Source organism: Aedes aegypti, chromosome 1 (assembly GCF_002204515.2).
Source record: "Aedes aegypti strain LVP_AGWG chromosome 1, AaegL5.0 Primary Assembly, whole genome shotgun sequence".
NCBI lineage: Eukaryota > Metazoa > Arthropoda > Insecta > Diptera > Culicidae > Aedes > Aedes aegypti.
Genome location: NC_035107.1, coordinates 288,692,593 through 288,720,457, shown reverse-complemented (window position 1 = coordinate 288,720,457; position 27,865 = coordinate 288,692,593). Strand labels below are relative to the sequence as shown.

The 27,865-nt window shown below is 37.6% G+C and overlaps 1 protein-coding gene and 1 non-coding gene across 4 annotated transcripts in view; one reads left to right on the top strand and one right to left on the bottom strand.

Moving 5' to 3' along the window:
• The window catches only part of LOC5565596 (transmembrane protein 132C), a 464,081-nt gene extending 436,868 nt beyond the window's left edge, over window positions 1-27,213 (bottom strand). For all 3 annotated transcript variants that reach the window (XM_021838113.1, XM_021838116.1, XM_021838114.1), the window contains exon 1: window positions 25,625-27,213. In XM_021838113.1, coding sequence (XP_021693805.1) covers window positions 25,625-25,658 — 34 coding nt within the window. In that variant the 5' untranslated portion in view covers window positions 25,659-27,213. The remainder of the gene's footprint in view (window positions 1-25,624) is intronic.
• Window positions 13,100-13,173, top strand: Trnas-gga. The gene has a single exon. It is a non-coding gene; the product is annotated as a tRNA-Ser (tRNA).
• Window positions 27,214-27,865: the final 652 nt, after the last annotated feature.

Genomic DNA, 27,865 nt, shown 5'->3' with positions numbered 1-27,865 from the left:
AGAGAGAGAGAGAGAGAGAGAGAGGAGAGAGAGAGAGAGAGAGGAGAGAGAGAGAGAGAGAAGAGAGAGAGAGAGAGATGAGAGAGAGAGAGAGAGAGAGAAGAGAGAGAGAGGAGAGAGAGAGAGAGAGAGAGAGAGAGAGAGAGAGAGAAGAGAGAGAGAGAGAGAGAGAGACGAGAGAGAGAGAGAGAGAGAGAGAGAGAGAGAGAGAGAGAGAGAGAGAGAGAGAGAGAGAGAGAGAGAGAGAGAGAGAGAGAGAGAGAGAGAGAGAGAGAGAGAGAAAGAGAAGAGAGAGAGCAGAGGAGAGAGAGAGAAGAGAGAGAGAGAGAGAGAGAGAGAGAGAGAGAGAGAGAGAGAAGAGAGAGAGAGAAGAGAGAGAGAGAGAGAGAGAGAGAGAGAGAGAGAGAGAGAGAGAGAGAGAGAGAGAGAGTAAATGAAAAAATCTTCACATTTTTTTGCACTCACACTCGAATCGCTAGAGGGTATGTGTTAAAAATTTTGAATTCTGTTTTTTCTCCTCAGAAAAACGGCAAAATCGCCTCATCTTTGCATCGCAGAGGAAGATTCTATCATGCCTGCTTGTTGGCATTTAGGCATTTCACGGCAAAATTCTCTCTCTTTCGCTCTTCAACAAAACCTGAAAACAATGGTGCCAGTACCTGTCAACTTCGACAGGTACTGGCCCTGTTGTATTCAGATTTCCTGAAGGAGGGAGAGAGAGCGAATTTTTGATGACGTCACCGTGCAATGAGCATTAGAACAGTTAAAACCTGGGAGGGATGCACAGATACTACACACGAAATATTGAACAACGTTTGTTTGAACTGCAAGATAACTCCAGCTTGCCAACAACAATCAAGGCAACTTTGGAGAAAATCGCTAGTTTTCTTTTGTTGTGTACTTTCGATCTTTCCTGACAAACATGGAAAAAGGGCCGCAGTTTTCTATGCACTAAATGTTCATTTTCATTGGAAAAAGTAAAACGATGCGTTTCTCAATGCTTTATATTCAATCAAATTGAAAGGTTCTCACGTGACATTACTTGCATTGTGTGCATGAATTGATTTTCATTCGATTTGTGTCACTTTTGATGAAATGCGAAAATGTGTTTAAATCAGTTACGCGCTTTTTCCATGTTAGTCCAATTTTTGAGATCCAATTTTCCGGCTCACTATGACGTGCATAAATTTTGTATTGGTTTCTCCCTCCCAGGTTAAAACATACAAAATACAGAATTTTTCCGTTTTTGTCACGTACCGATTTCTTCCACAAATTATTCCGGTTTTTTTTTATCAAAACACAAAAATTGAAATTTTTGTATTATTGCTTACAATGTCTATTTAAGACTTATTTTGACGCAAGGTAACCAAATGGCTCGGTAATTTAGTTGGTAAAGCGCTCATCTTGCATACAAGAGTCTCTGGATCCTCGTGGTCAACTGTTTCGTATTCTTAGGGCCCTACTTTATAAGTCGAGTCGACCATAAACGACTCGACTGGAGTCACTGTCGACAAAAATTTTTGCTCGGCTCGGCTCTGTCACTCGAGTTTATCGACAGTTGTCTCTATGTAACTGGATTACTAAAGGCGTATTCACAAGACGTTTCAAATCAGCTGATCGGGATGCTCTTTGAAAGTTCTCCTATGGAGATGACGGACCTGTCACATGAAAAGGCCTATGGGAGTCGACGGGTGACATCTGAAATATGCATGCTTACTTTGATTGACAATGACTACAGACGAGTCACATGAATTTGCTCGATTTACAAAATAGACCCCTTAGTCCAGCAATTATTGTTTGTACACTAGGACACTGAGGGATCCTAAAATATCCTCAATGGTACGGCACTGGGACAAGTTGGTCGGGTGCCTTTTTTTCGGTACGTACGGCTTTTCATAAAACCGTACAACACGCTCGTGCATGCTGTTTCGACGCCTTCTTCGATTGAACTGATAGCACCCGAGCGAAAAGAAACATGCCACCCATTTTCAGAGAGTGCAGAGAATAATTTTCCTGGAGAGAAAAATAATACGCTCTTCACTTTAATTACAGAAATGCATTTAAATCATTCTCAATTTGTACTGAACGAACACCCGTTAGACTTCCAACATTTTTCAGTTGAAAAATTATCTTAGTCACGATTTGAATACAGCAAAATGTTTATTTTTAACAATATATATTTGATATAATTTTGAGTGATCAAAACCATGTCTCAGTACTGAGATAATATCGGTTCAATGTAACTTGGAAGTAATTGGTAAACATATACACAAGAACAGAATTACACGCACGCTTCGAAGTCGCCTTTCCACTTCTTAATTAGTAATGTAATACATAGTCGACCATGGAACAGGATGACGACGCCTCCGTAGTCTGTGTCCTGACACATGCGTTCACATTTCCCACCATCATCAGGAACACGCAAAATGCGATGGAACCAACGTTAGAGCACCGACATTGGCGAACATTATTAAAAACTTTCACACATCCTACAAGCCATCCTTAGCACGAGTATAACATCCTTCTTGGTCGTCGTCGTTGGACTTGTAGGTGTGAGCGACCAGAGATAGACATCTCGACCAGTGCGGTAAAATGACAGCAAAATGAGCAGCGTGATCCTACGGAAAATGAGTTTCTCATTGGTACAAGAAGTCGGAAAGAGTTCGTTAGATACATCCTCCCTCCGCCACAAGCTTACATACCCCCACCCAAGAGCATGTCCTCGCAAGGGCGAAAAAGGATTATTAAGGTTTCTGTTACTCGATGTCGTTCGCTGTTATCCTACCTTTTCGCATTCTGGTCGCAGAGCAGAACGACGATGGACATTAATTTGAGAGTTAATAAAGCGATTTTCGTTTCCGTTTTTCAACCTTCCTGGCAGGGTTGATAATGGGATTCCTATTTTTTTTTTCCTGCTCCGGTTCCGGGCAGGTTAAGCACCTTGAAGCGGCCCAATTAGGGCGCACTCGACCGGGCCCCTTTTTTGTGATTACGAGTACGAAGGATGCGATTCAGTTCCGTAATTTGAGAAATTTTGTAAAACGTCATTCAAACGGCGCTCGGTAAAGTCACCAGGTCCCAGAAGTCGAGGTAAAACAGACATTAATTTAGCTATATCTTACTTTACCGCAGAGCGTATCTCCGTTTTTATTACCCCATTATGATGAAGTATATCGATGCGTGGAAGCAATTTTCCGTATCATGCGGAAGTATCATAATCACCTGGCAATGGAGCCACACACACGCGAGCGGTTTTATCTCGCATCCTCCATGCAATCGTAAAAAGCTGTCCCAATAAAGCTAAACTTTGGCGATAATCAAGACCCTGAACATGTCGAATTTATCGCTTCATTTATCGGCTGCCATGCGTCTCCATCGTGATAGTGGTTATAAAAAAAAAGTGCGGAAAAGCTACAAATTGGCACGGTTTCAAATCACTTTCGCCAAAAATACCCCAACTGAGCAATGGATGGTAACCGATGCCAAGTTTGTTACGTTATAAACTCTCGTTTACTGCAGCTTGCGCTTTCTGCCCAAGAAGGGACCAACCATGAGGATGTTTTTCGATCGATACAAAAAGCTTCCAGAAAATGGAAAACCCGTTGTTGCCGAGTGGCAAGTATAGCTAGAAGCACTAGACTTCTCAGAATCCTTGGCTCGGGATAAATGTTGTAGCTGTCATGGCCATCTGATTCCTGGTGGCACTCATGGGTGTGGTCAGATGAGGGCATGGGGACCGATGCTTCCCCCCCCTGGCCGATGAAATAAACGGTTTTGCTACAGAATCTAATCTGCTAATTAATTTTCTCCAAAATGTTCAACATCGTTTATACTAATAATATAATTGCGTCATAATTGCGTCAATGATTCCATTAAGTATTCGTCCTAAGATTTCCTCACAGGAATTCTTTTACACATAGTTTAGTACATTTTTCAGATATTTCCTCTTAAACTCGTTCAGGAATTACACATTCTTGATTGAATGGAACCTGGGGCTCGCCGCAAAATGCGTCTTCAGAAACCGTTCAGAAATCTTCCAAGAATTCTGTTATAGATTACGACGAAAACTTATCTAATTATCGTTACAAACATTGTTCCAAAAATCACATTTGCTTTCAGAGTTTCACAGCAAATAAACCATGAAGTTTACAAAGGTACTTAAGAAAAACCGGGTTAGTTCATCTAAACAAGAAAATATCATACAGGTCGGACAGATCTTCTAAGGACAACTTTTGACTTTGTCAAAGCGTTTAGCAAAAAGATTGCTTAGAGATTCTAGAAAGTAGTTTGATAAATCCATCAGGAATACCTTCGAAGATTGTTGCAGGATTGCTTCATGGAACATAAAAAAAAACAAAGATTAGACCATAAATTTTACTAAGGATTGCTTCAAGCGCAGGGAGTCCCAAGAGATCTCTACAGGGATTTCTTCAAGAAGGTTTTGAATTCCTCTAATCATTAAACCTCAGATTCATTCAGTTTCTTACATAACCTTAAGATTTTCGGTATTACTTAAAATTTCTCTAGAAATATGACAGAATAATTCAAATAATGTGTAATTTCTATCCATTTATTCCGTTTATAAGTTTCCAGTTGTTTCACCAGACATGTTTCCAAGAATGTTTAAAAACTCTGACAAGAACTTAATAAAAACGACCAGAAATTCTTACGGAAATTTCTTAAATCAACCGGAGTTTTCTCTAAGAGTATATTAGCATAATATTAAAATTCCTCCAATAATTAATCTTCGAATTTGTTCAGTTACTAAACTTAAGTAGATTTCAGGTTTTACTTGAAATTTCTCCCGAAATGTCTTGTTTTTTTTTTCATAAATTACTCCAACGTTTCACAAGACATTTTATCATGAATGATTACACGGATAGAAAATCCATATTTGAATATGTTTTGACTTATTTTTGAGTTCATTTCATTCATTCCTCAGCCAGAGGGCAGAGAGTAAAACACCCCGTAAGCCGAACCTTAGTGCGTTGCCTCGAAATTGAGTTAGTGACAAAGTGGGGGACGGACCTGGTGTAGTGGTTAGAACACTCGCCTCTCATGCCGAGGACCTGGGATCGAATCCCATCCCCGACATAGTCACTTATGACGTAAAAAGTTATAGTGACGATTTCCTTCGGAAGGGAAGTAAAGCCGTTGGTCCCGAGATGAACTAGCCCAGGGCTAAAAATCTCGTTAATAAAGTCAAACCAACCAACTTAGTGACAAAGTGCTGAACGTTGAGTGCCGGTTTAGTGACAAAAAAAAACAGTAGGTATTTTTTCGCCTAGCAATAAATAAAAACAACTTCATCCTCATTGACTCACAATTAAGTACACGCACGAACCCACCGAGTTGAGTTGATTTTCAACAAGATTTTTTTTTCAGTCATATAATTCAAAGGACTATTATTTGTCTAATTATATAATTTGTCGAATTGAATTAATCCAGTAGTTTTAAGGGATTCCTCCAATAGGTTTTAAGATTTTTTTTAAATTTCAAACAGAAATTCCTATAAGAGTACTTTTGAAACCGTTTGCCAGATTCTTCAAAGAATTCATTCAGTAATTGCTTTGAGTTATACCTAAACTGCAGCTTACCTAAAAATGCCACCGAGAAAGACTGCAAGATTTTCTCTGAAGAATCCTGAGAAAGTTCGTCTAACAATAGACCAATGCACGAGTTCACTAATTTGACGTTTGAGCGGTGCCAAATTCACTCGTTGCCATAGTCACGTAAATAACACGGCACCGCTCAAACGTCAACGAGTGAACGCGTGCATCTGTCCATTACTTCTCGGACGATACAAATATTGTACCCCATTTGGCATAAAGTCGTTTGGCATAAGGTCGTTTGGCATAAAGCCGTTTGGAATAAAGTCGTTTTGGCATAATGGTCGTCCCAGACAACCAAAATGTACGTATAACGAAATCACCTGGAGGCTTTATATGTGCAAAATTTCACTTATTAGATATCGCGAAAAGGCCTTCTACGTGCAAAAGTGGAGGCGATATGCGTGCATATATTATGTGATGAATAATAACATACAATGCGAGTGTATAAATATTCTACCGAATCAACCTGTGATCTTTTGCGACTTAGCTTATGATAACAAATGTTGATTTGACAGCTGCTACGGATTGATGCGACTTGCTTTGTACGAGTGTACGAGACGAAACAAAATGTATAAATGAACTCAGAAAAGAAGTGTTTTATGCGAGGAAACTCATCAAACTGACGAGTTTATCCACGGTGTTTTGCGGGTTTGATGTAATTAGTATGAATAAACGAGTTGTAACGTGAACTTTCATGCGATTTCTGGTTGTCTGGGGTTTGGCATAATGGCCGTTTGGCATAATGATTGATTTAGAATCAATATCAGCATTTTTTTAAGCTTTTACCGAGATCAACACCACCGAGCCTATAGCAAAAATGTTTGCTATGTCCTCAACAAGTGTTCGTTTAGAGATTTTCCAAGCTATGAATGTCAAAAATTGTTGTGACATTAGAGAGCATTACTAAATAAAACTCGTGACGGGTCTGATGGAAGATCTTCTGGGAATAATAATTTTCTCTACATCATATTTACATATTTGAAAATAGAAAATTGGCAAAGGAAGTTTCCAGATATTAATAAAGGGAACGCTCATAGAATATTTCGGTGCAGATCAAGCTCTGTCCCAGTTAGGACTTAACACTTGATGAAAATTACTTGATAAAAGAAGGGAAAATTTATTTGCAAAGTACTAGAAGCTCTAATCCAAAGATCTATTACTGCAGCATAATGCAAAAATAACCTATGAACGAGAGCAGATTATTTTTCGTTTAAAATGTTTAAGGCTCTAATGCAAAAAAAATCTTCTCACAGCATAACTTAACTGAACAACACATTTTTAAAAGAAAATATTAGTGGCAAAACTTTTCAACGATTCAATAAAAATTTTAATTTCGGAAGTGTTGATGTACACACAGTCTTTTATCGAAAGAAGGGAAAATCTGTGATTGAGATAATATTTTTCCAGCATATCTCGAAAAGAGATCATACGTTTGCAAAAAATATGTTGAATATTGGCAGATTCTAAAGTTATTATCATTATAACAGCATGTCTTGTAAGAATTGATAAAACAGCTAAATATAAAAATGGTTAACATTTACCTGTACGAAATAGTAGTTTTAAACAGTGTAAATATAAAGAACAGCCTATGTTTAAAAGAAGGCAATATTTATAATTAAACTAGTTGGAGATTGGACGCCCAAATTTATAAATAAATAAAACGAAAAGACATCAAAAATTGCGTTCAGAATCATCGAAGTGATTGTGCTACTTTTCCCTGAATGTCTTTTCTCCGAATGTCGGTTCCCCGAATTCCAGTTCCTCGAATGGCGCTCTACCCCGAATGCCATTTCCCTGAAAAATGGTGCAGAAAGAACGATAAGCAATCAGAAGAAGGAATTATTCTGCCATTCTCGGCTCAATGTTGGCAAAAATGGTGAGGACGTTAATACTCGAAAGAACCGCCAATTAAATAAAGAAGGGTGCATATTAGATGAGTAGTTCGTTTACCACCCTGAAATGTATAAAGTTACGACAGTTATGAGTGCTAAAACTTTTCGGGGAAATGGGCTAATCGGGGAAACGGGATATTTGGTGAACTGGCGTTCGGGGAAAAGTAGCACATCCCATCGAAGCAACTACAGCTATCGATTTCTCTAATCGCTGATAACTTCAGCAGACCAATGTTATCGAATGCCGCCCTTTTGTCAGTTGGAAACAATTAAATATTTAAAAAATATAGCTTCAAAGAACAGCCTATGTATAAAAGAAGGAGTAATTTATACCTACAATTATGGTTACATCATATTTAAAAAAAAAAACAGAGAACGTATTTTTTTGCGAAATATATCAAAATCTTCAGTGCAAAAAATAATTCCAATACGAAACTCAAAAGAAGAATTAATATCTGAATGAAGGGTAATTTCCGGATAAATAATAAAATACTATTGGCAATAACTTTCCTAATATGCTTTAGTTTATTCAAGAGCATATGATTGTGGAATAAAGTATCATTTTGTGTCAATTGACTCCAAAACAAGTCATCTTATAAAAATCTTGGTTTCAGACTCATTATGCCAAACGACTATTATACCAAACGACCATTATGCCAAAAGACCATTATGCCAAACGACTTTATGCCAAACGGCTTTATGCCAAACGACTTTATGCCAAATGACCTACCACCCGATACAAATAGTTACATCAGGAATTATAACAAGGGGCCACTCATGAATTATGTAAGATTTGTGATTTCTTATGCGCCATACTTTTTTTTTTATTCATACGAAGGTAATGACAGCCCCCAATGATTATTCCTAAAAGAATTCCTAATCAAATTCCTGAAGGAGTTTTTAAAAGAATTTCTAACTCTAATTAAAAGAAAAAAAAAGACAGTTGGATTTTTTTATATCCAAAGAAACATTCTTAGGGTATCTCAAAAAACAAGTTTAATTAATTCAAGAAGACTTGAAAAATAAAATAAATTTATTTCCTGGAAAACAAAAACTTTGACAGTATCCTTTGTATAATCCCGAACCCCGGGTGAAATTTCAAGGAAATTTTTGAGGAATGTCTGTGTTATAAGTGGAATCAAGAGACAAAAATAAGTGGAGTGCTTAAAACATATCTTGACCATTTTTGAAATCCTTGCGAATAATCTGTATAAAGCTCATAAGTTCATGCTTGCTTTTTTGAAGGCAATAGGGTTTCGATCTACTTCGCATGCGTTTTTTTCCTCGTATTAAACTTGAAATGTTCCAATACGGCGGATATTTAAATTTACCTAAAATAGATATCAATTTTCCAAGTGTAATTTTGTGAAAGCTGTTATGGTTCGTCTACTGGTACATAATAAATGTAATGAGACTACTGTATTTCGATAAATAACTTCAGTTCGATTATCATGATTGATCGATCACAATGGATTGTGCTTATATGTTTGGGCTGTATTTGATGGCACCAATGAATTTTAAAGGAAATCCACACATTTCATCATGCTGTAGGAATTGAGATCTAAATATTCTAGTAGACCATTTTTATTATAACGTTGAAGCGTTGTACTTTGACCATTCACTATATCACAGTGAGCCGTTAGTGAATTTGAATTGAATTACTTTTTATTGAAGGGATTTTCTGTCGTGGGCAGGTTCATCCCCAGTGAACCGTTAGCTGTGAGACGAATCAAAACTGATTGTGACCAAAATGGAAATGGATACGACGAATATAGGCAACAGTAACAAATAATTGCATTGCATTATTTCCAACGATCATGAATTATCAAAATCTTGTTGCACAATACGAAAGCCTTCTAGGGAAAGAATTGTTTGGCAACGATTTGTATCAGCATCATTCACTGCAAAACAGTGAAAATTGTAGGTACTTACTGGTCAAAGCTTGATACGATTGAAATCACATCATCCTATTGAAAGTTGAATAAATTGATCTGCTGGTTGAGTGAACCAGGAGGTATTTTTCGCATGACAGCAAATAACAACTACTCCATCCCTATCAACTCAAAATTAGGTTAACGCACAACCCGCCGAATTGAGTTGAATGAACTCACGTTTGAGTATTTCATTTTTTCCGTGTAAGAATTCTTACTGAAGTTTCACTAAGGACTCTTCAATAAAATCATCTAGATATTCTTACGGAAAAAATCCAAAACCTAATGTAGATTTTTTGCCGAGGAGTTCCTTTTCTGGTAGTCTCAAAATAATAAGAATATCTTGATTTTTAACTAGCATTCTAAAAAAAAGTATGTCCAAAATTTTATGCATAGATTTATTGGAAAAATCCAATGTTTTAAGGGATTCCTTCAATATTCAAAGAAAATGGCGCATCGGGTGACCAGAACATTTAGTTCGGAATCTCGCCACCCGACAGGATGCGCAGAAAATTTTAACTAAGTAGATGAAAAAACCGAATTTAGTACTATACCATTTAATTCCACTAGAGTTTGTATCCTTCGACAGATACGCGTATTTCGACCTCAACTGTAAGGCCGTCTTCAGTGTCGTGTACTAGACTCGACTACACGACACTGAAGACGGCCTTACAGTTGAGGTCGAAATATGCGTATCTGTCAAAGGATAGAGCCGAGATTCCGAACTAAATGTTCTGGTCATCGGGTGCGCCCTATTTTTTGGATTTTTTTTTCGAAGACACCATGCCAATAAAAACACGTTTTCACAAGCTACTGAATTTTGAACATTCGTCCCACTATGCAGTAGTTGCTTTGGGTTTTACTGCAGTGGCTGATCTAATAATACCTCCTTGAAATCCTCCAAGATTCACTCTGAGGAGTCCTGGAGATGTTCATCAAACAATTTCTCGGACTCTATAAATAGTTACCGTTACTTTCGATTTCGGGGACTTCTTTAAATACAGTCAAATCTCCATGAGTCGATATCAGAAGGGACCATCGACTTATGGAAATATCGAGTCATGCAACAGAAAAGCTGTGGAAATCAGTATGAGGGGACTTGGGAGGGAAGCACAGATACTATACACGAAATATGACACAACTCTTTTCCGAATTAAGGGCGTAATAAGGGTGTAAGTCGTATGATGGATTTCTCCTCATCGATCCTCTCTTCTGCGAATGAAGGTGACAAGATGCAAATTTTTTAGCAGTTTTTCAGTTCAGGATGCTAGGCACCGATCTTGCATCCTGAGAAGAAAAATTCCCAAAAAACTTGCATCTTGTCACCTTTATTCACAGAAAAGAGGATCGATGAAGAGAAATCGATCATGTGACTTATGCCCTTATTCTAGCACACGCTTGATATTCGATCAAATTAAAAGATGCTATCGTGGCATTGCTTTTGGGTGCGCAGGAATTGATTTTCAACCGATTGTTGTCAACTTTGTTGAAATGCAAAAATATGTTTTGATCAATGAAAAAGCGCGTGCTTTTGTCATGTTTTTCCATTCTCCATTCTGGACAGTTCGTGACAGTTCGTTCTCCATTCCGACAGTTCGTGACAGCAGAATCTCGGCTCACTATGACGTACGCAAATTTTGTATCGGTTTCTCCCTCCCAGGAGGGTACCATCACAATACTATGTTTTTAGTATGGTTCCAAGAATCGATATCGAGTCACGGAACATCGACAAATGGAGGTTTCAATGTATTCACGTTTTGAATGTAAGTGCAGCATAAATTTTACTCCGATCAATTTTGTGTCTTTAGCACTTTAGCACTTATACTTAGTAGGCTGTACTTCAAATGAAATTTCTTTTTAGTTATAGGAATTAATGTTCTACACAGTGATGCATTTTGAACTGAACGCGAGCCAAAAGTGAACGGATCCCGAGCCAAATTTGCACGAGAACGCAGTAGTCAATGAACTTGCGAGCAAGAGCATGTCGTTCCTCAAGAACGGCTCGTTCAGTTGGCAATTATGATCGGAGCTCTCGCTTGGGAAACAATTGAGTGAATCACCGTAAACTTCCATGAAGGGAACAAACATACAGCTCTTGATATTATGCATATAAAAAAAAAAGCTCTGGCATAATTTTTTGTCGTAAACCAGTCAAGATTTATTGGGTTCAGTTTTTGGCTCGCACGGGTTCATATTTTTGAACTGAACAAGCCTACTTGATTGCTGCGTTCAACAAATTGAACTAGAACGCGAACTGAACGCGTTCAAATGCATCACTGGTTCTACAGACTGATCACATGTCGTGCAAATAACTCTGAGAATCAGAACGAATGAGGAATAACATGTTTTGTTGAAAAGTGTTACACATGTAACATTTTTTATAGCTTTATAAGGCTGATACAAATATTAATTTTCTTTTATGTCCGAGACCACTTGGAAGGTACGAGGGGGGAATAAAAATAAAAAAGGAACAAAAAAAATAAAAATGGGAACAAATTTTATTTTTTCGAATTTTTATTTTTAACGATACTTGTTAAACTTTTTTCAATCGTCATCTGGATCATTCTTTTACCTGATTTTTATTTTAAAAATTTAAAAAACCTAACTGATGTCAAAAAAAATTGTGAATCTTTTTTTTTCTCCCCTTCAAAATTTTCGGATTTTTGAAGGGGGAGGGGGGTGACATAAAAGAAAATTAATATTTGTATCAGCCTAATTTTTTAAATTGTGTTTATCAATGAAAAATATCCAAAAACATCACAATGGATGATAATCATCATAAGTTTGAAAATAATGAGAAAAAAAAAATCATTTTACCACCGAATTGTTTTGATTTCTAAAAGTATCCAACGAATGACACATTTTTTGCGATAATAATGACATTTTTAACAACTACCGAAAAGCTAAACATTACATATAATTTGCAATTGGATTAGATGGACAAATTGATGTGAAGATTTGCGAAAAAGTTACACGTCTTCTCAGTGAGAATCGAACTCACGACTCCCCGATCTCTAGTTGGGGCGCGTTAACCACTACGCCATGAGAGGACTCATGAACGCAGAAGTTAACCTGAATTCGATTTCAGCTCAATAATCACGTGGTCCTCTTTCGCAAAGTGCACCTCTTTCGGAAGAATTAGATGCCCATCCAAACACAACGCTTTCTATATATATCCAATGCCTAGCCCGAGAGCGCATTGTTTTTTAGGTATAGGAATAGCACACTACACTAGCCAGCAACTGCGCTGGCTGAGGTTTCTATTGTGTGGGCTTCCAATCCAATTGCAAATTATATGTAATGTTTAGCTTTTCGGTAGTTGTTAAACTTCCACTCGGCTGGTTGGCCGTAAACCACGATTCATAATTAAAACAAGTATTTATCGAGCAACGGACTCATGTTCCGTAACCGGTCGTTTGAGAACGTCGCGACCCATTGGAAGCCCACACAATAGAAACCTCAGCCAACGCAGTTGCTGGCTAGTGTAGTGTGCTATTCCTATACCTAAAAAACAATGCGCTCTCGGGCTAGGCATTGGATATATATAGAAAGCGTTGTGTTTGGATGGGCATCTAATTCTTCTGAAAGAGGTGCACTTTGCGAAAGAGGACCACGTGATTATTGAGCTGAAATCGAATTCAGGTTAACTTCTGCGTTCATGAGTCCTCTCATGGCGTAGTGGTTAACGCGCCCCAACTGGAGATCGGGGAGTCGTGAGTTCGATTCTCACTGAGAAGACGTGTAACTTTTTCGCAAATCTTCACATCAATTTGTCCATCTAATCCAATTGCAAATTATATGTAATGTTTAGCTTTTCGGTAGTTGTTAAACTTCCACTCGGCTGGTTGGCCGTAAACCACGATTCATAATTAAAACAAGTAATGACATTTTTATTTCTGAATGGATTCACCTCATATTTTGCCCATTTTTTGCTTTGCGTGTATCACTGGTGTGACAAGCTAAAGCGAGGGTTGGCCCATCTCGCCATATTTTTTCTCATTTGTTACGTACATATACAACTTATATACATGCAAGAATCATCGAAATCTATCCATAATTTTTAGAGTTACAAATCATCATAGCTGAAGAATATCGAAATATTTGACACTTGAGTTGCAGAACGCAAAACCAATTGCACTGCGATTCAAGGGACCATCGAGGTAGCCATGAAACCCAATTTTCACTATGGTTCTCTAACTCGATATCTAGTAAAGGAGAGTTAACTATATGAAAACATCCTTAGGATATTCCAAGAAAAAAATAATGATTTTTAATTTTAATAATAATTCCAATACATCATAGTTATAATCAAGGAAGCGTCGTAAGAATTTATAATAGATAATTCTTGGAGGCACTGTATGCTGAATTCAATTCCATATATTATTATACAGTCATGTACCAGGACCACATATAGATCCCGTGTCCCGAATAGGCTTGTTTATAAGAACCATCAGACCTTTTCCAATAAAAAATGGTCTAAGCCCTTACCTGAAAATCAGCCTAGAAATACATCTAGGCCTTATTTCAGAATCTCCAAGAAGTCAGAATCATCATATGGAAGTGTGATGATGATGTCAAAAATGCTTATTTCATCTTTACTTTTGTAGACGTCCCCCCAACCTGACGGAAATCCTGTCTCCGCCTATGGTTGCACTGTTACATTTTCCCCGGAGATGCCCGTCACAAATCGAGAATTGATTACCAAAACTAGGCAACTACCGCTTCTCAATTATTCAAAATTCAACGGATACCTGCCATGTTCCACGTTTAGGCAGGACCATACCTACCCATACCTCATAGAGTAGCTAGTGGTTGGCGTGGCAAGGTTCTGTTTTTCCCGGCAAATTGCCACCGTGTGGGAATATACAGTGCATCCCAGTCAGTGAACTGGGTTTTCCTTTCCCAAATCCATGGCTGCCGCCATGTGACTTTTCCGTTTTTCGTGCTTGGCAACGTTCGCGAACCAGAATTTTGACCGTCTCCGTCACTGGTGTTGTAAAGTTGCAAATTATGTATATGCACTCGGTTCTGTCGTTTGCCACACTCTGGCTTTCTTTGTAAACGTATGCTTGGAGCAGAAAAAGAGCACCGCCCTCCATCATAGCTGCCCCGAGCAGGCCAGAACCATTTCCGTATATTCTACTGGCGCATAATGGCTCGGGCCAACAAACTTCTCATGCCGTCCGCTGTCTGCTTCCTGGTTCTAATGGTAGCTTAAGACAGGCCGCCATTCTGTAACCGAACGACGACTCTGCAGAAGTTACATCGCGGCTCTATGGGGCTGTTCTCGAGCTGCCTGCAAATCTTCAGGGAGAATAAGTGTAGAACAAGCAAACGTGCACGACAGGGTATTTCTCCAAATGTATTATACAGCTCAAATTTCAGAGCTTGATGGGGAAATAAGTGGATGTGTGGTACAACATAAATAACTTTCAATACCTAATTATATAGGGGAATGCAGAATTACCGTAAAAAAGCCGTTGATGGATCTACCAACTTATCTTTTTCCTATTTCTTCCTGTATGCATTATATTTCAACTGAGTTATACTTTGTATCTACATCTTGTACCTAAAGAACAGACTGAAGTTAAGAATTGTACAAACGTATACTTTACGGAATTCATTCGATTTTGTTCGAAATATACTTATTCAAATTCCAAAAAACGGTTCATTAATGGTAAATTCAATGTCAAAATATGATTTCCAATAGATATCTATTCGAAGATATCATTTTCTAAGTATTATTAAAAACTTTAATGGTGTTTGTCATGTTTGATTTGACTGAAAGCACTTTTGAAGGTGATTTTTTCTTTAAATTCTGTACCTAATTTAATAAAATCATATTCACGTTCTATATTATAAATGTTAAGGTGAAGATGAATCGCAGCCAAACCTCAAATTTTCTAGAGCACAAAAACTGGAGAACCAAACATCCGTTTAAGGTGAAAACTTAATCGACTGGTCACTAACTGGTGGTGACCAATCGAATAAGTTTTCATCTCAAATGGGTGTTCGATTCTCCAGATTTGCGCTCTTGAAAATTTGAGGTTTGACTTCGATTTATCTTCACCTTAATTTAACATTCTCCAATAGTGTTCTAACTGCAATAATGCCAAACAATAGTTAAGTTGTGAATTTTTATGTGTTTATTTACCCTCTATCTATGTGTTTATTTACCCCAATACCAAAAACCAACTTTCGAATGTATGAAAATTTATTGGTGCATTCAAAATGAATCTCTCTGCAATCTTCTATCTATTATTTTATCTGAACCACTTTGTAAAACACCAAGAAGAACGTTATCCTCGTGTTAAGGATTGCTTGTAGGATGTGTGAAAGTTTTTAATAATGTTCGCCAATGTCGGTGCTGACGTTAGAGCTTCATCGCATTTTCCGTGTTCCTGTTGGTTGTCGTCCGACCCAACGATGATGGTGGGAAATGTGAACGCATGTATCAGAACACAGACTAAGGACGGCGGCGTCGTCATACTGTTTCACATGGTCCCATGGCTAAGTATTACATTACTAATTAATAAGTGGAAAGTGCGAGTTCGGAGCGTGCGTTTCAGATTCTAGGTACCGTAATTTCGGGTGAAATTGATCACTTTTAAAGGTTTTTCTTGTCTAATTTCTATAATGTTGACAATGCCAAACAACTGAATGCAGGAAAACAAGTATGTAGGTGAGCCTCATTGACTCAAGTACCGAAATTTTCCAACAAATGTAATTTTAGTGCTAAAAAATATGTCCAAAATAAAAAATCGGGAGATCTCATTTCGGGGTGAAATTGATCACTTATCAATGCCATTATAGTTAGTTTTCAAAACAACTTTACATAATAAATTTGAGCTCCCTGAATTCGAATATGCTTGCTAAATTCTTAACAATACAATATTTATAGAAATAATGAATGTTTAAATTTCAAGAATAACGCAGAAAACGCCTAAATGTATGCAATTTCCTAAGGAATGTCTTGATATATTACAGAAATTCAATTATTTCAACCAAATCAACGAATTGGTACGAGTTTTGGTTATGAAATCTAGTTTGGGGATATATCTTTAGTATCCTCACAAACTGTCAGAATTATACCATGTCCAAATCCTTGTCTAGAACTAGAAGTTTATTGATGTTTGTCAACACTGCACCGTACAAGATTTTGAAATTTTACATTATTTTCATATAAATAAACATTTTTGAACGCAAAAAACTTCACAACACACAATTTGGACATACTTACGACAAACAACGTTCATTCACTGCATGTTACATTGATATTTGTGCTCCATTAGGAAGAAATAAAATCGAGTGACACAGTGATCAATTTCACCCTACTGATCAATTTAACCCGAATTCACGGTACCTATACCATGACTTGGTTTCCGACAGACCAATACTGAAACAATGTTATCTCAGATCTCTGGTCCTTTTCAGTATATAATCTAATTTTTAGTAGTAACATCCTAGGCGCAATTAGCTCAGCATTTTTAAGGTTCATTGAATCCTGGTGAGCGGTTCTTCTTTTTCTTCTTTTTCTACTTCTTGGGATTACGTCCTCACTAGGACAGAACCTGCTACTCAACTTAGTGTTCTTATGAACACTTCCACAGTTATCAACTGAGAGCTTTCTTTGCCAATGTTGCCATTTTCGCATTCGTATATCGTATGGCAGGTACGATTATAGAGTAAAGTGGGGCAAAAGTTTCTTTTAAAGATTTCTAGCTCAATTTAAAACAAAACTTATAAATGTCATGGTGGTTCGAATGCTATTCAAGTAAAAGACTTTCGCTTCAAATATCATAAAAATCGATTGGGATTTGAAAAAGCTATGGCTATTTGTTGTTTTTCGACGTGAATATTGTAATTTTTGGTCAAACTTCCATGGCAGTGATTCAATTGAAGATAAAATCTTTTTTGATATATTATGTAACGGCGTTTCTAGGCCTATAACAAAAATGTTTGAAGTTGTATTAGTTTTTGCATAAATGCTTGGAAACAGTTTTTGGCCCATAGTGGGGAAAAAGTTCGAATCAGCGGGGCAAAAGTTCGACCCATATATAATCTCACGGAAAAGTTTGCAAATTGCCTGAAATCACCATATTATCTTGAAATTTTGCTAAATTTGACTGCTTGTGCGAAAAATGTCACCAAAATTTTACATTACCACTTAGTTTTGCGAAAAACTGCTGTTTTTGAGTATATTACAGTTAACCCTGTTTTGGGCAATTTATTTATGAAAATTGAGTGTGTATTTTCCGGCAAACTTAAGTTTACGGCTAGTGTAAAGTATGCCTGTCATAAAACGATCGATATTTTGTGTTTTAGCCAGCTAACTTTTGCCCCACACTAGATTCGAACTCTTACCCCACCGGTGGGGCAAAAGTTCGTTTAAGACAATCAATTTTGAAACTGTTATAACTAAAAATGGGTAATTATTTTGACACAAGTTTGTCCAGCAAAATTATAGCCAATATGTTGAAGGTTTACTGTATGGTATTTGTTTTGTTTCAACTGCTATTGTTTTCTAGGAAACTTTGATTATATCACTAAGGTCGAACTTACGAACCTTACTCTACTCTATGCCCAGGGAAGTCAAGGAAATTCCCGTTACGAAAAGATCCTGGATCGACCGGGAATCGAACCCAGACACCTTCAGCATGGCATTGCTTTGTAGCCGCAGATTCTAACCACTCGGCTAAGGAAGGCCCCAAGTGGTAAGTGGTTCTTCCCAGTATATTTTTTCAAAAAGCATAAAGTGAGGCAAAATTTCGGCTGCACAAAAGTCTATTTTTACCTTGTTAACACTCTGCATCCTATACTGTCTTTGAAGAACTTGTTTGTTGGCCTGATATTAAAAAAAAATACATTATATTTCGAGTTTTATTCACCATGTGGCACTGTAGCATGATCAAATGCCACTTTTAGCGGCTACTGAAATGTTGATTACTTTTAGTAGTGACAAACTTACCGTCTTGGAAATAGTTAGCCAGCGCTAATTGAAAAAGCTGCAGCTAGACCACGACTTCATTTTGTGTAACAATGCGTTAGTCTTAAGACTCTTTTCACACCTGACCCTTTAGTTCGTCTAACAAACTCTATTATCGTATATAAAGCGTAGGTGTAAATCCCCCTCCTGTGACAATCATAGAGATGCAGAGGTGATCTCGGTCTTTAGTAACAGTGATTGTCACACTAACATTCCTTCCCCGATGACCGTAAGGACGTGGCCGGCGCCGTTATTGACTTTTTGAAAATTGAACTCTCGAATTGTGCACAATGGTTCGCTAGTCTCAAGCCCCATTCATTGGTTCTCTGTGCAATTTCGATTGTGCTGGTCAATCACGGAGTAGCAACTACGAATTGTACGGTCATCTATGCTTATGCTTATGCTTATGCTTATTTTACCTCGATTTTATGGAAACCCAAATTTCTTGTTTTATTTTATAATGTTTAACCAATTCTAATCACGCGTTTTGTAAAGAAAACATTTTTAAGAGGTTTTCTATTGAGTGCGCTAAGCTAATAAAGTGGTGGGATCCAGCTTGTTACAAAAAAAACAATAAATGTACAAAAAACCTCTTGTAAGATCCGAAGGTTTAGGATAAACCTGTGACTTACTTCGCCGGGCACTTATTTTCGCTATGGAAAACCTTCGTACTTCTTCACTGAAGGATTTCATACCAATCACACGTCGTAAAACTTTTATATTTAATTTACGAAATTTTATGAAATTTCCTCAACGACCGCGTATAATTGAGAACGATAACAAAGTTCAATCCGTCCTACTAAGAAAAAAAAAGCTTGTGCGCATCAATGTGTGCGCGATGGTCAGTGTAAAAAACGGTTCCTTTGATTGTATTGTTTTCGCTGCACTGTGAGCAGCTGTCATGATTGTTCGGTTAAAAGGAATCGTGTTTATATGTTTGAGCTGAGTTTTGATGGCGAATAATGAATTTTCAAGGAAATTAATATATTTCGTCATGCTGAAGGAATGGAGGAAGATACCAGTAGAAGTAGAAGTATAATGTCCACTGAAGAACCTAAAATTTCAAAAATTACCAAGAACTCAAAAGTGTTTGTACAACTAATATTGCATATTGGGTAAATGGTCAGAAAAAAACTGATAAAAATTCCATTGCTACTACATTCCAAACTCATGCATAATCTCAATGTGACTGTTTTGCGGATATATTTAGCAAAACAACTTGGTATTTTTTTTTTTTCGAATTTTCTAGAACAATCTCACAGATTTCAGTAAGTTGATTGAAAGTATTCATCATTTAATAACTCTCCCGGCATTAACTTGAAATTGTCAAAAAAAAAAGTCAAATGTAACAAATATGCAGTTATGGGCAGAATCACTGTGAGATAATTTCACACTGTAGTCTCATTTGACGGTAATACTACAGGATGTAAATTACTGGGTACAACGTTCATAAATTTTCGTGCTTCAATTTCAACATAATGTATATTTTGGATAGGATTTCTCAAATAAAAATAAAAAATAAAAATATGACGATTTAAAAACTTGAATCTAGGGCATCTTTAGCAGCGCTAAATGAGTAAAATTGGATCATGATGAGCAAACAGACTAATCTTTTGAGCAGCAAATCGAAGCAACCTCTAGTCCAGGCTCAAGTGAGGAAGTCACGGCATAAAACAAAACAAGGCAGGGTCTTTACTGATGTAAATATCAAGTTTGATTGTAAACATGTGACGTCACTCCTATCATACACTGAGGCAAAAAAACTTAGGTTTTCCATAAATCATTACCGTGAATTCGGGTTAAATTGATCAGTAGGGTGAAATTGATCACTGTGTCACTCGATTTTATTTCTTCCTAATGGAGCACAAATATCAATGTAACATGCAGTGAATGAACGTTGTTTGTCGTAAGTATGTCCAAATTGTGTGTTGTGAAGTTTTTTGCGTTCAAAAATGTTTATTTATATGAAAATAATGTAAAATTTCAAAATCTTGTACGGTGCAGTGTTGACAAACATCAATAAACTTCTAGTTCTAGACAAGGATTTGGACATGGTATAATTCTGACAGTTTGTGAGGATACTAAAGATATATCCCCAAACTAGATTTCATAACCAAAACTCGTACCAATTCGTTGATTTGGTTGAAATAATTGAATTTCTGTAATATATCAAGACATTCCTTAGGAAATTGCATACATTTAGGCGTTTTCTGCGTTATTCTTGAAATTTAAACATTCATTATTTCTATAAATATTGTATTGTTAAGAATTTAGCAAGCATATTCGAATTCAGGGAGCTCAAATTTATTATGTAAAGTTGTTTTGAAAACTAACTATAATGGCATTGATAAGTGATCAATTTCACCCCGAAATGAGATCTCCCGATTTTTTATTTTGGACATATTTTTTAGCACTAAAATTACATTTGTTGGAAAATTTCGGTACTTGAGTCAATGAGGCTCACCTACATACTTGTTTTCCTGCATTCAGTTGTTTGGCATTGTCAACATTATAGAAATTAGACAAGAAAAACCTTTAAAAGTGATCAATTTCACCCGAAATTACGGTACTTATGAACCAGCCAAATTATGGTTTCATTGAACGCTTAAGGGATCGTTAAAATATTACGTAACGCAATCTCTGTGGGCAACGAGTTCATCAGTCGGTAATCATTTTTTGATGTTACATCTTTCTGATAAAATTAGATTTCTTGATTTGCATACAACTAAACATAAGTTAAAACAATATCAAAGTATTGAATTTTAGCAAATATACTTAACGATGCAACTTAAATATCTAAGGATAAATACAGCTTAACAAGATCACTACCGCGAAACTTTCACACGAACGTCATATGTTTTAGCACAATGTATAACTTGCATATATTTTGAATGTTTCAAATGCCATATATGTGCTACAAATAGAAGGTATTTAATACTATCATACTGGACACAAATAAAAACTAATGATTTTGGTAATTTGAGCAGTGTACATATGTGCAAATTGACATGAATTGAAGGAAGCTATTTTCTTGAGTGTAGCCAATGCTTCTTCTTCTTCCACACCTTGGTATGTATTCTAATTGAGCACAAACGTTCGTCACAAAATCCTTCACTAAAATGACTCCCATTAACGCAGCAAACCTGCCAGTCGTATTCGCGTTTGTTGTCACGCTGTCATGTGCGCACGCTCAAAAGAATCCATACACGCTCAAATAATTGTTACACACTCAAACACAAGTAAGAAGTACTAATGAGTAATGCTTATTGAACATATTTCATCAACTCTAGTTACTAATACTAATCTTTAAAAAAAAACTAAAGTAATTCATAAAGAAATGTATTAAAACAGGCCAGATGCTTGGAAGAAACACTCGAAAAATCCCTGGAGTGATTCTAGAATGAATTTCCGCAGAAATTCCAGAAGGAATCATTGACATTATAATCTCTTAGAGAAGTCCTTGAAAGAATAGTTTTAGAGAATACCTAGATGAGTTATTTCTGCTTATACTATTTGTCCTTTGATCAGTTTTAGTCAATTTTTATGTGGCCAAGCAAACGTGATACTTTCTTCTGAAGAAAGGAGTTTTATGAAGAAATTATTTGTGTTAAAGTTTTAAGCTTGATATAAGTATATTAGCGTATAAGAACATGCGAATAGAATTAAATTTACTGCTTCTAGGAGGAATCCTTGATGAAAATTTTGTAAGCATAGCTGGAAAAAATGCTGGAAGAATCTATTGAGAATTTAGAACCTGAAAACATTTGGAAAAATCCCCGCATAAATTCTTGAAGGAAGTTCTAGAAATATCTTTAGATGATTCCTTGAGCAGTTACACAATTTATGGCACCCTAACTGGAGAGATTCCTTGATTCCCTGGATGAATTTTTAGAGGAACAAATGGTTTACTGGAAGAATTATTGGAGTGATTCTTAAATAAATCCTTGGGGAAATCCCTGAGGATATTTCTAAAAAAATCTCTGAAGAAATTATCGTCAAATTTCAAGAAGATTCCCTTCATGATTTTTTGAAGCAATTTCCGGAGAAATTCCGTGACTAATAACTGGATTGTTTTCTACAGGGACCGCTGCACGAACAAGTTGGAAAACCTGGTTATAGTTCATGGAGGTATTTATAGAAAACTTCCAGCTAGAATCCCGGAATAAAATCTGAATGGGTTCTACGAGTAACTTCAATAGAATTTATATAGCAATCCTTCAAAAAATCCTCAATTAATTCCTGATCAAATACTCAGAGGCACTTTTATTATTAAACCTCCCTTTTCTTGGCATTACGACCCCACTACGACAGAGTCTTTTAGCTTAGTGATCACCACAGGTATTAACTGAGGGCTTTATTTGCATAAGTTTCCATTTTCGCGTTCCTATGTAGTATTGCAGGCTCAATGATACTCTACGCCCAGGACAGTCAAGGAAGTGCTTTACAAAAAGGTCATCGACCGATCGGGAATCGAATCAAAACACCTTCAGCGTGGGTTTGCTTTATAGCAGTGATTCCCAAAGTGGGTGAATTCGCCCCCCGGGGGGCGATTTTCAAGCCTAGGGGGGCGAAAATTTGTTAAACTAAATTTGGGGGGCGATAAAGCCAGAAAGGGGGCGAAAGTGTATGAGTATGAGAAAAATTGAAAACAATGACTCATGGCATTTGTGGAAGACGCTAATTTTAGTATTATACTCTTATGCAATTGAATAGTATTAATTCCACATCTCTCTTTGTTTATACTTCTAAGCTTGTTCATTTTTCAAGCATGCTAGGCAAAATTTAATGTTTGAAACAAAATAATTGTGTATTGCATTCATTTGTTGTACCTTATATGGAATATAAAATATGAATCCACAACAAAGAGCTTCCTGAAAATTGGCGTAGATCTGGATAATGTGTTGTCACAGTTTTTTAGTACAAACTATATGCGAAACAAATATGAGGATTTGGTGCTAATGCTTTTATTATTGGTTTTTCACGCACACTACTTATTTTGAAATTTCAAAAGAAAGAAAGAAAAAATCTGAGTTCTCCCGAATTTTTGGAGAATAATATCTTTTTATATTATGTTGCAGTGAAATACAAGTGGTACAGTTTTCTGGATTTTAATAAAGGTATTTTTTAAGTACGAAAATGGATGAAAAATCGTCTTCAGGCTCATCAAACAATAATATAAAATTTTTGAAACTTATTTCAACAATTTCTGAAATATCTGACGTTTTAAAATGAAACATTAGCAAATCTATATATAAGGTTTGTAAAAACAGGTAGTGGAAACCCAATTCATAAGCCAGTAATGAACGCAATTATAAATTAATTAATTATGGATATGCAATCCGAGGATAATTTAGACTACCCTGACCGGACCAAGTGTTACTAAGTAATTTCAGAAAAAGTGGAACCCTAAGCATTCATACCAACAACATACTATAAGAATACTACAATACAAACAGGTGTGCTCATAAATATAGCAGTGAAAGCCAATTTTCGTACAAAATGCTAAACAAAATAAAACACCGACCATTTATGCTTTTATATAAAAAACAGTGCTAATATTATGATCACATTTAATATACCCCATCAGTAAATTTGATAATTTGATCAATTTTTGGTTCACTTATGATAAGATGTAGATCAGAATCTCAACACAGTGTTGCGGTTATTTAATACAAAAATATAAATTACATATCAGGGGGCGATTTTTAAATATAGTGCCCTCAAGGGGGCGAAAGTCCAAAAACTTTGGGAAACACTGCTTTATAGCCACGGACTTTACCACTAGGCTAAGGAAGGGCTCAAGAAGGTCCTAGAAGAATTTTAATGGATTCTTTGCAAGATCCACACTTATAATGTAGCATAAACATCTGTTCCATGATTGCTGTGATTTCCTAATCTAATGGAAAACTATGCGGCACATGAAAGTGTAGTGAACTCTCAAAAATTATATCAACATATTCCTCAAAAGATTCATAGCTGACTTTTGTTGAGGAAATGTTTTTGGAAGATTTCCTAGGAAACTTTCAACGAAGTTCTAGGAAAGTCTTACAAAAGATACTAAGATCTTCAAAAAATAAAAATGGATATTTTACATAATCAATGTAAGACTCCATATACACATGCAAAAACGGTAAACTGGCAAAGAAAGCTCTCAGTTAAAGACTGTGGAAGTGCTCATAAGAACACTAAGCTGAAAAGCTATGTCCCAGCAGAGATGTAACGCCAGAGAAAAGAAGTATGATAAATATACGATTTAAACGCATGACTGCTTTTAGATACTACATAAGATAGCTACGACTTTGCTGAAGAGTGTTTTCCAATCGGACGTCTTAGTAGTTACTTAAATGTAACGAAAGTACATACTCAAAGGGAGAAAGGAAGGTCCTTTTGCAACCTAACTGATAAATGATGGATATCGTAAAACCGAACGTGAGACTCTTAAACTTCAAAAGTCGTCTCTTCATTTGTTTTTCTCGTGCTTTTTAATTGGAACATCTTTCTGAACTATTCCTGTTGGTTATCGTCGTTTATTTCTATGATATAATCTCAAGAAGGAGCAAACATTGTTACTCTCCCGTAGATTTTCTTACCTCTAAGTGGAAAATGAGTTTACTAGAAGTTTAAAAAAGTTTCCAATACTAGTACGAATAGGCAATCAGCTCGATTCGATCAAACCATCAAATTTAGCTCCTGAACAAGGATATGAATGGTGTAATGCTATTGTCAAAGAATTAGCAGAGTTAAATTACATGATGAATGAATGTTCGCATTCTGAAATAATTACCGCCACACAAAAGGGCCTTGTTAGAGCTGCAGCAGAGCAGTTCGCAGTTCAAAGGAACCATTAATTAATCCGTCAAATGCCTCGGTCGGTAATGACTACGGTTATGCTGCGAAGTGTACATCCCACACAGTCGTACAACTCCTCCGTATAGCTATAGGTATCTACATACTCCCTTTGACTGCCATGTTCGAGTTGCATAACAAAACCACTATGTTTGTACGCACATACAGAAATAGTTCCGCACGTTCCATCGCTCTCGGCCACCCATAGCCCATACCGACGTGCATGTGCGTGCCCACACGTACAAATGAATTTATGGAACGATCTCACCACTTTGGCATGCTCGTTTAAGGAGTCTGTGCTTTTAGGTCAACCCCGCTGCAATGAAAGGACAAAATGCATTTCTTTGGAATATTTACCGATAATTAGCAGCAACGTAATCCGGAAATCCATGTTTTGCTCCCAATTTGGTGTAACTTCTCGCGCTTGGATCTCGTAGTTATGCTCTCTCTCTGCTGGATGGTGTCTGTCCTTCTTGCTCCTTGCGCTGACTTCGGTATGCTGTCAGCCTAGCAGCCGTAATACCGTAAAAATCGCCCGGAGGCAGGATGGAAAAAAGTCAGAAAGCGAATGGCGTTTCAAAGACCGAAACCAGGAGCGAGTATGGGAAAAACACACCCCTCGCCCTCGAAGGAAGGTGCCACTTCTTCCTCTGCTCTCGCCTTGTGTGAAAATGTATTTTTGATGAGAAGCGAATTGTTTTTATCGATTTTTTTGCTGCCGCTGCTGCTGTCTTCGTTTAGACTCAGTTGACTCTCGCTCTCGATTTGCTTTCTCGCGTTCGGTACACTGTAACATACAAGCTGCACATCGGAGGCACCGTGCCAGGCCAGATTCGCTGCGGAATTTTGCCCGATAATTTCTTCCACGGCAGGCAATCAATATCCTCCGAATGAGAAGGCAGTTCACTCGACGCCGAAGAACCGACCCTTCAGTCCCATCCTTGCCTGGCCAAGATAGATTGCGAAAGCCCAACCCATTAGCCCGAACTTTCCGAGCGATATCTCGAACATTAGAAGTTTGGTCGCGTCTTCACGGTGGAATCCCACCCACTCAGACTGGCGCCTGCTTTACTACCGAACCCGTTCTTCTCACTCAATTTTCCACCAAGTTAGCCACCTGGCCCAGGACTACATTCCTATCGAGAAGTAGTACCATTCTGCTAACTTTCCACATATTTATGCTTCTGATATCGCAACTTCTTCTTGCAGCAATACACGCTCGACTTGCACCTTCTTCACCTCTCTACACCTTACAACCAGGTATTCATAGTAGGCTGATAAACTTCACTATTCTTCCTTCTCCACTTGCACCTTTCTTCCTGCGTCTACTTCGCACACCCGCCTTGCACAAGCAGCCTGCTTGCTTAGCTCACTATTTGCCCTCTCGCCACTAAAACTGGAAATTATTTCACTCTCTTCCAAACATCTGAATCTTTAATCACTTTATTCACGACTACGGTGGCAGCTCGTTTTTCGTGCCATGTATGTTGCCCTTCTTCACATTCCCAAGCCCCACCAAAACGATCAAATGGATGTCACTACTCTTACGAGCCTACACAGAACCGTTATCCTTGGACTGCCTGATTGCTTCTAATCCTAGAGATAACACCTATACGTATGCTCTTCTTGGCCTAACATTTCTCAAAGGGCTCAGGCTCTGTCACTGTGGCAAGCACTATCCTTGTACTACTTCTTCTTCTGCCACCGTTCCGAAAAGGAATCGTGACAATCGGAATATTGGAACCGAAGAACGAGCGAATGGTGGCGTAGGGTGGTATGTTATTATGCTCGCCACCCCTTCTTCCCACAGCAAGACCCAAAAAGCCAACTCACACTCCTCGCTCCTCTATATCTGCTGTATATCTGAGGATATGTAACGCACGCGGGCCGCAAAACTGCAGCACGTTCACTAGCGACGACGTTCCCAACTCGACTGAGAACGGGAATTTCTTGGCTCTTGGTGCTGCTCTCTCAGTGCTTCGATTCCGATGGCCGCGACCATCACACCTATAAGGCCCATTGGGTGAGTATAGAATATGTTGTGTTGGCGGTGGCGACTGACAGCATTTGCCTAATGTGTGCCCATACTTACTCACGCGCACGCGATGATGATGGTCGCGCGTCCGGAGAGCGAGCGGGAGTTTAGCATAACATACACAGAGGCGAATCCTTGCTCGCGCGAGTCGCCACTTGGTCATCTCTCTTAGCGATGCTGCTGCAATACCCGTGTGGTTGTGCGGTTCCTGCAAAGTGGCAGAGCATGGGATTCTATGGACCATATTGTTATGCTGGATGCAACTTAGGCTGTGCTGAACACAGTGTGTCTGAGCGCATCAGAGCGCTATTTCAACAGGAATGAGATAGGTTCACTTTCGATTTATTAACTGCGTTAATCGTTACCATGTCTTCTCTTTCTTATTCACTATCTTCTTCCTTGTCTTGTATTCTTCTTTGTCTTCTTTTCTATCTTCTTGTCTGTCTTCTTCTCTTTCCTTTTCTTTGTCTTCTTCTCTGTTTTCTTCTCTGTATACTTTTCTGTTTTCTTGTTTATCTGCTTATCTGTCTTCTACACTGTGTCATCTCAGTCTTCTTCTCTGT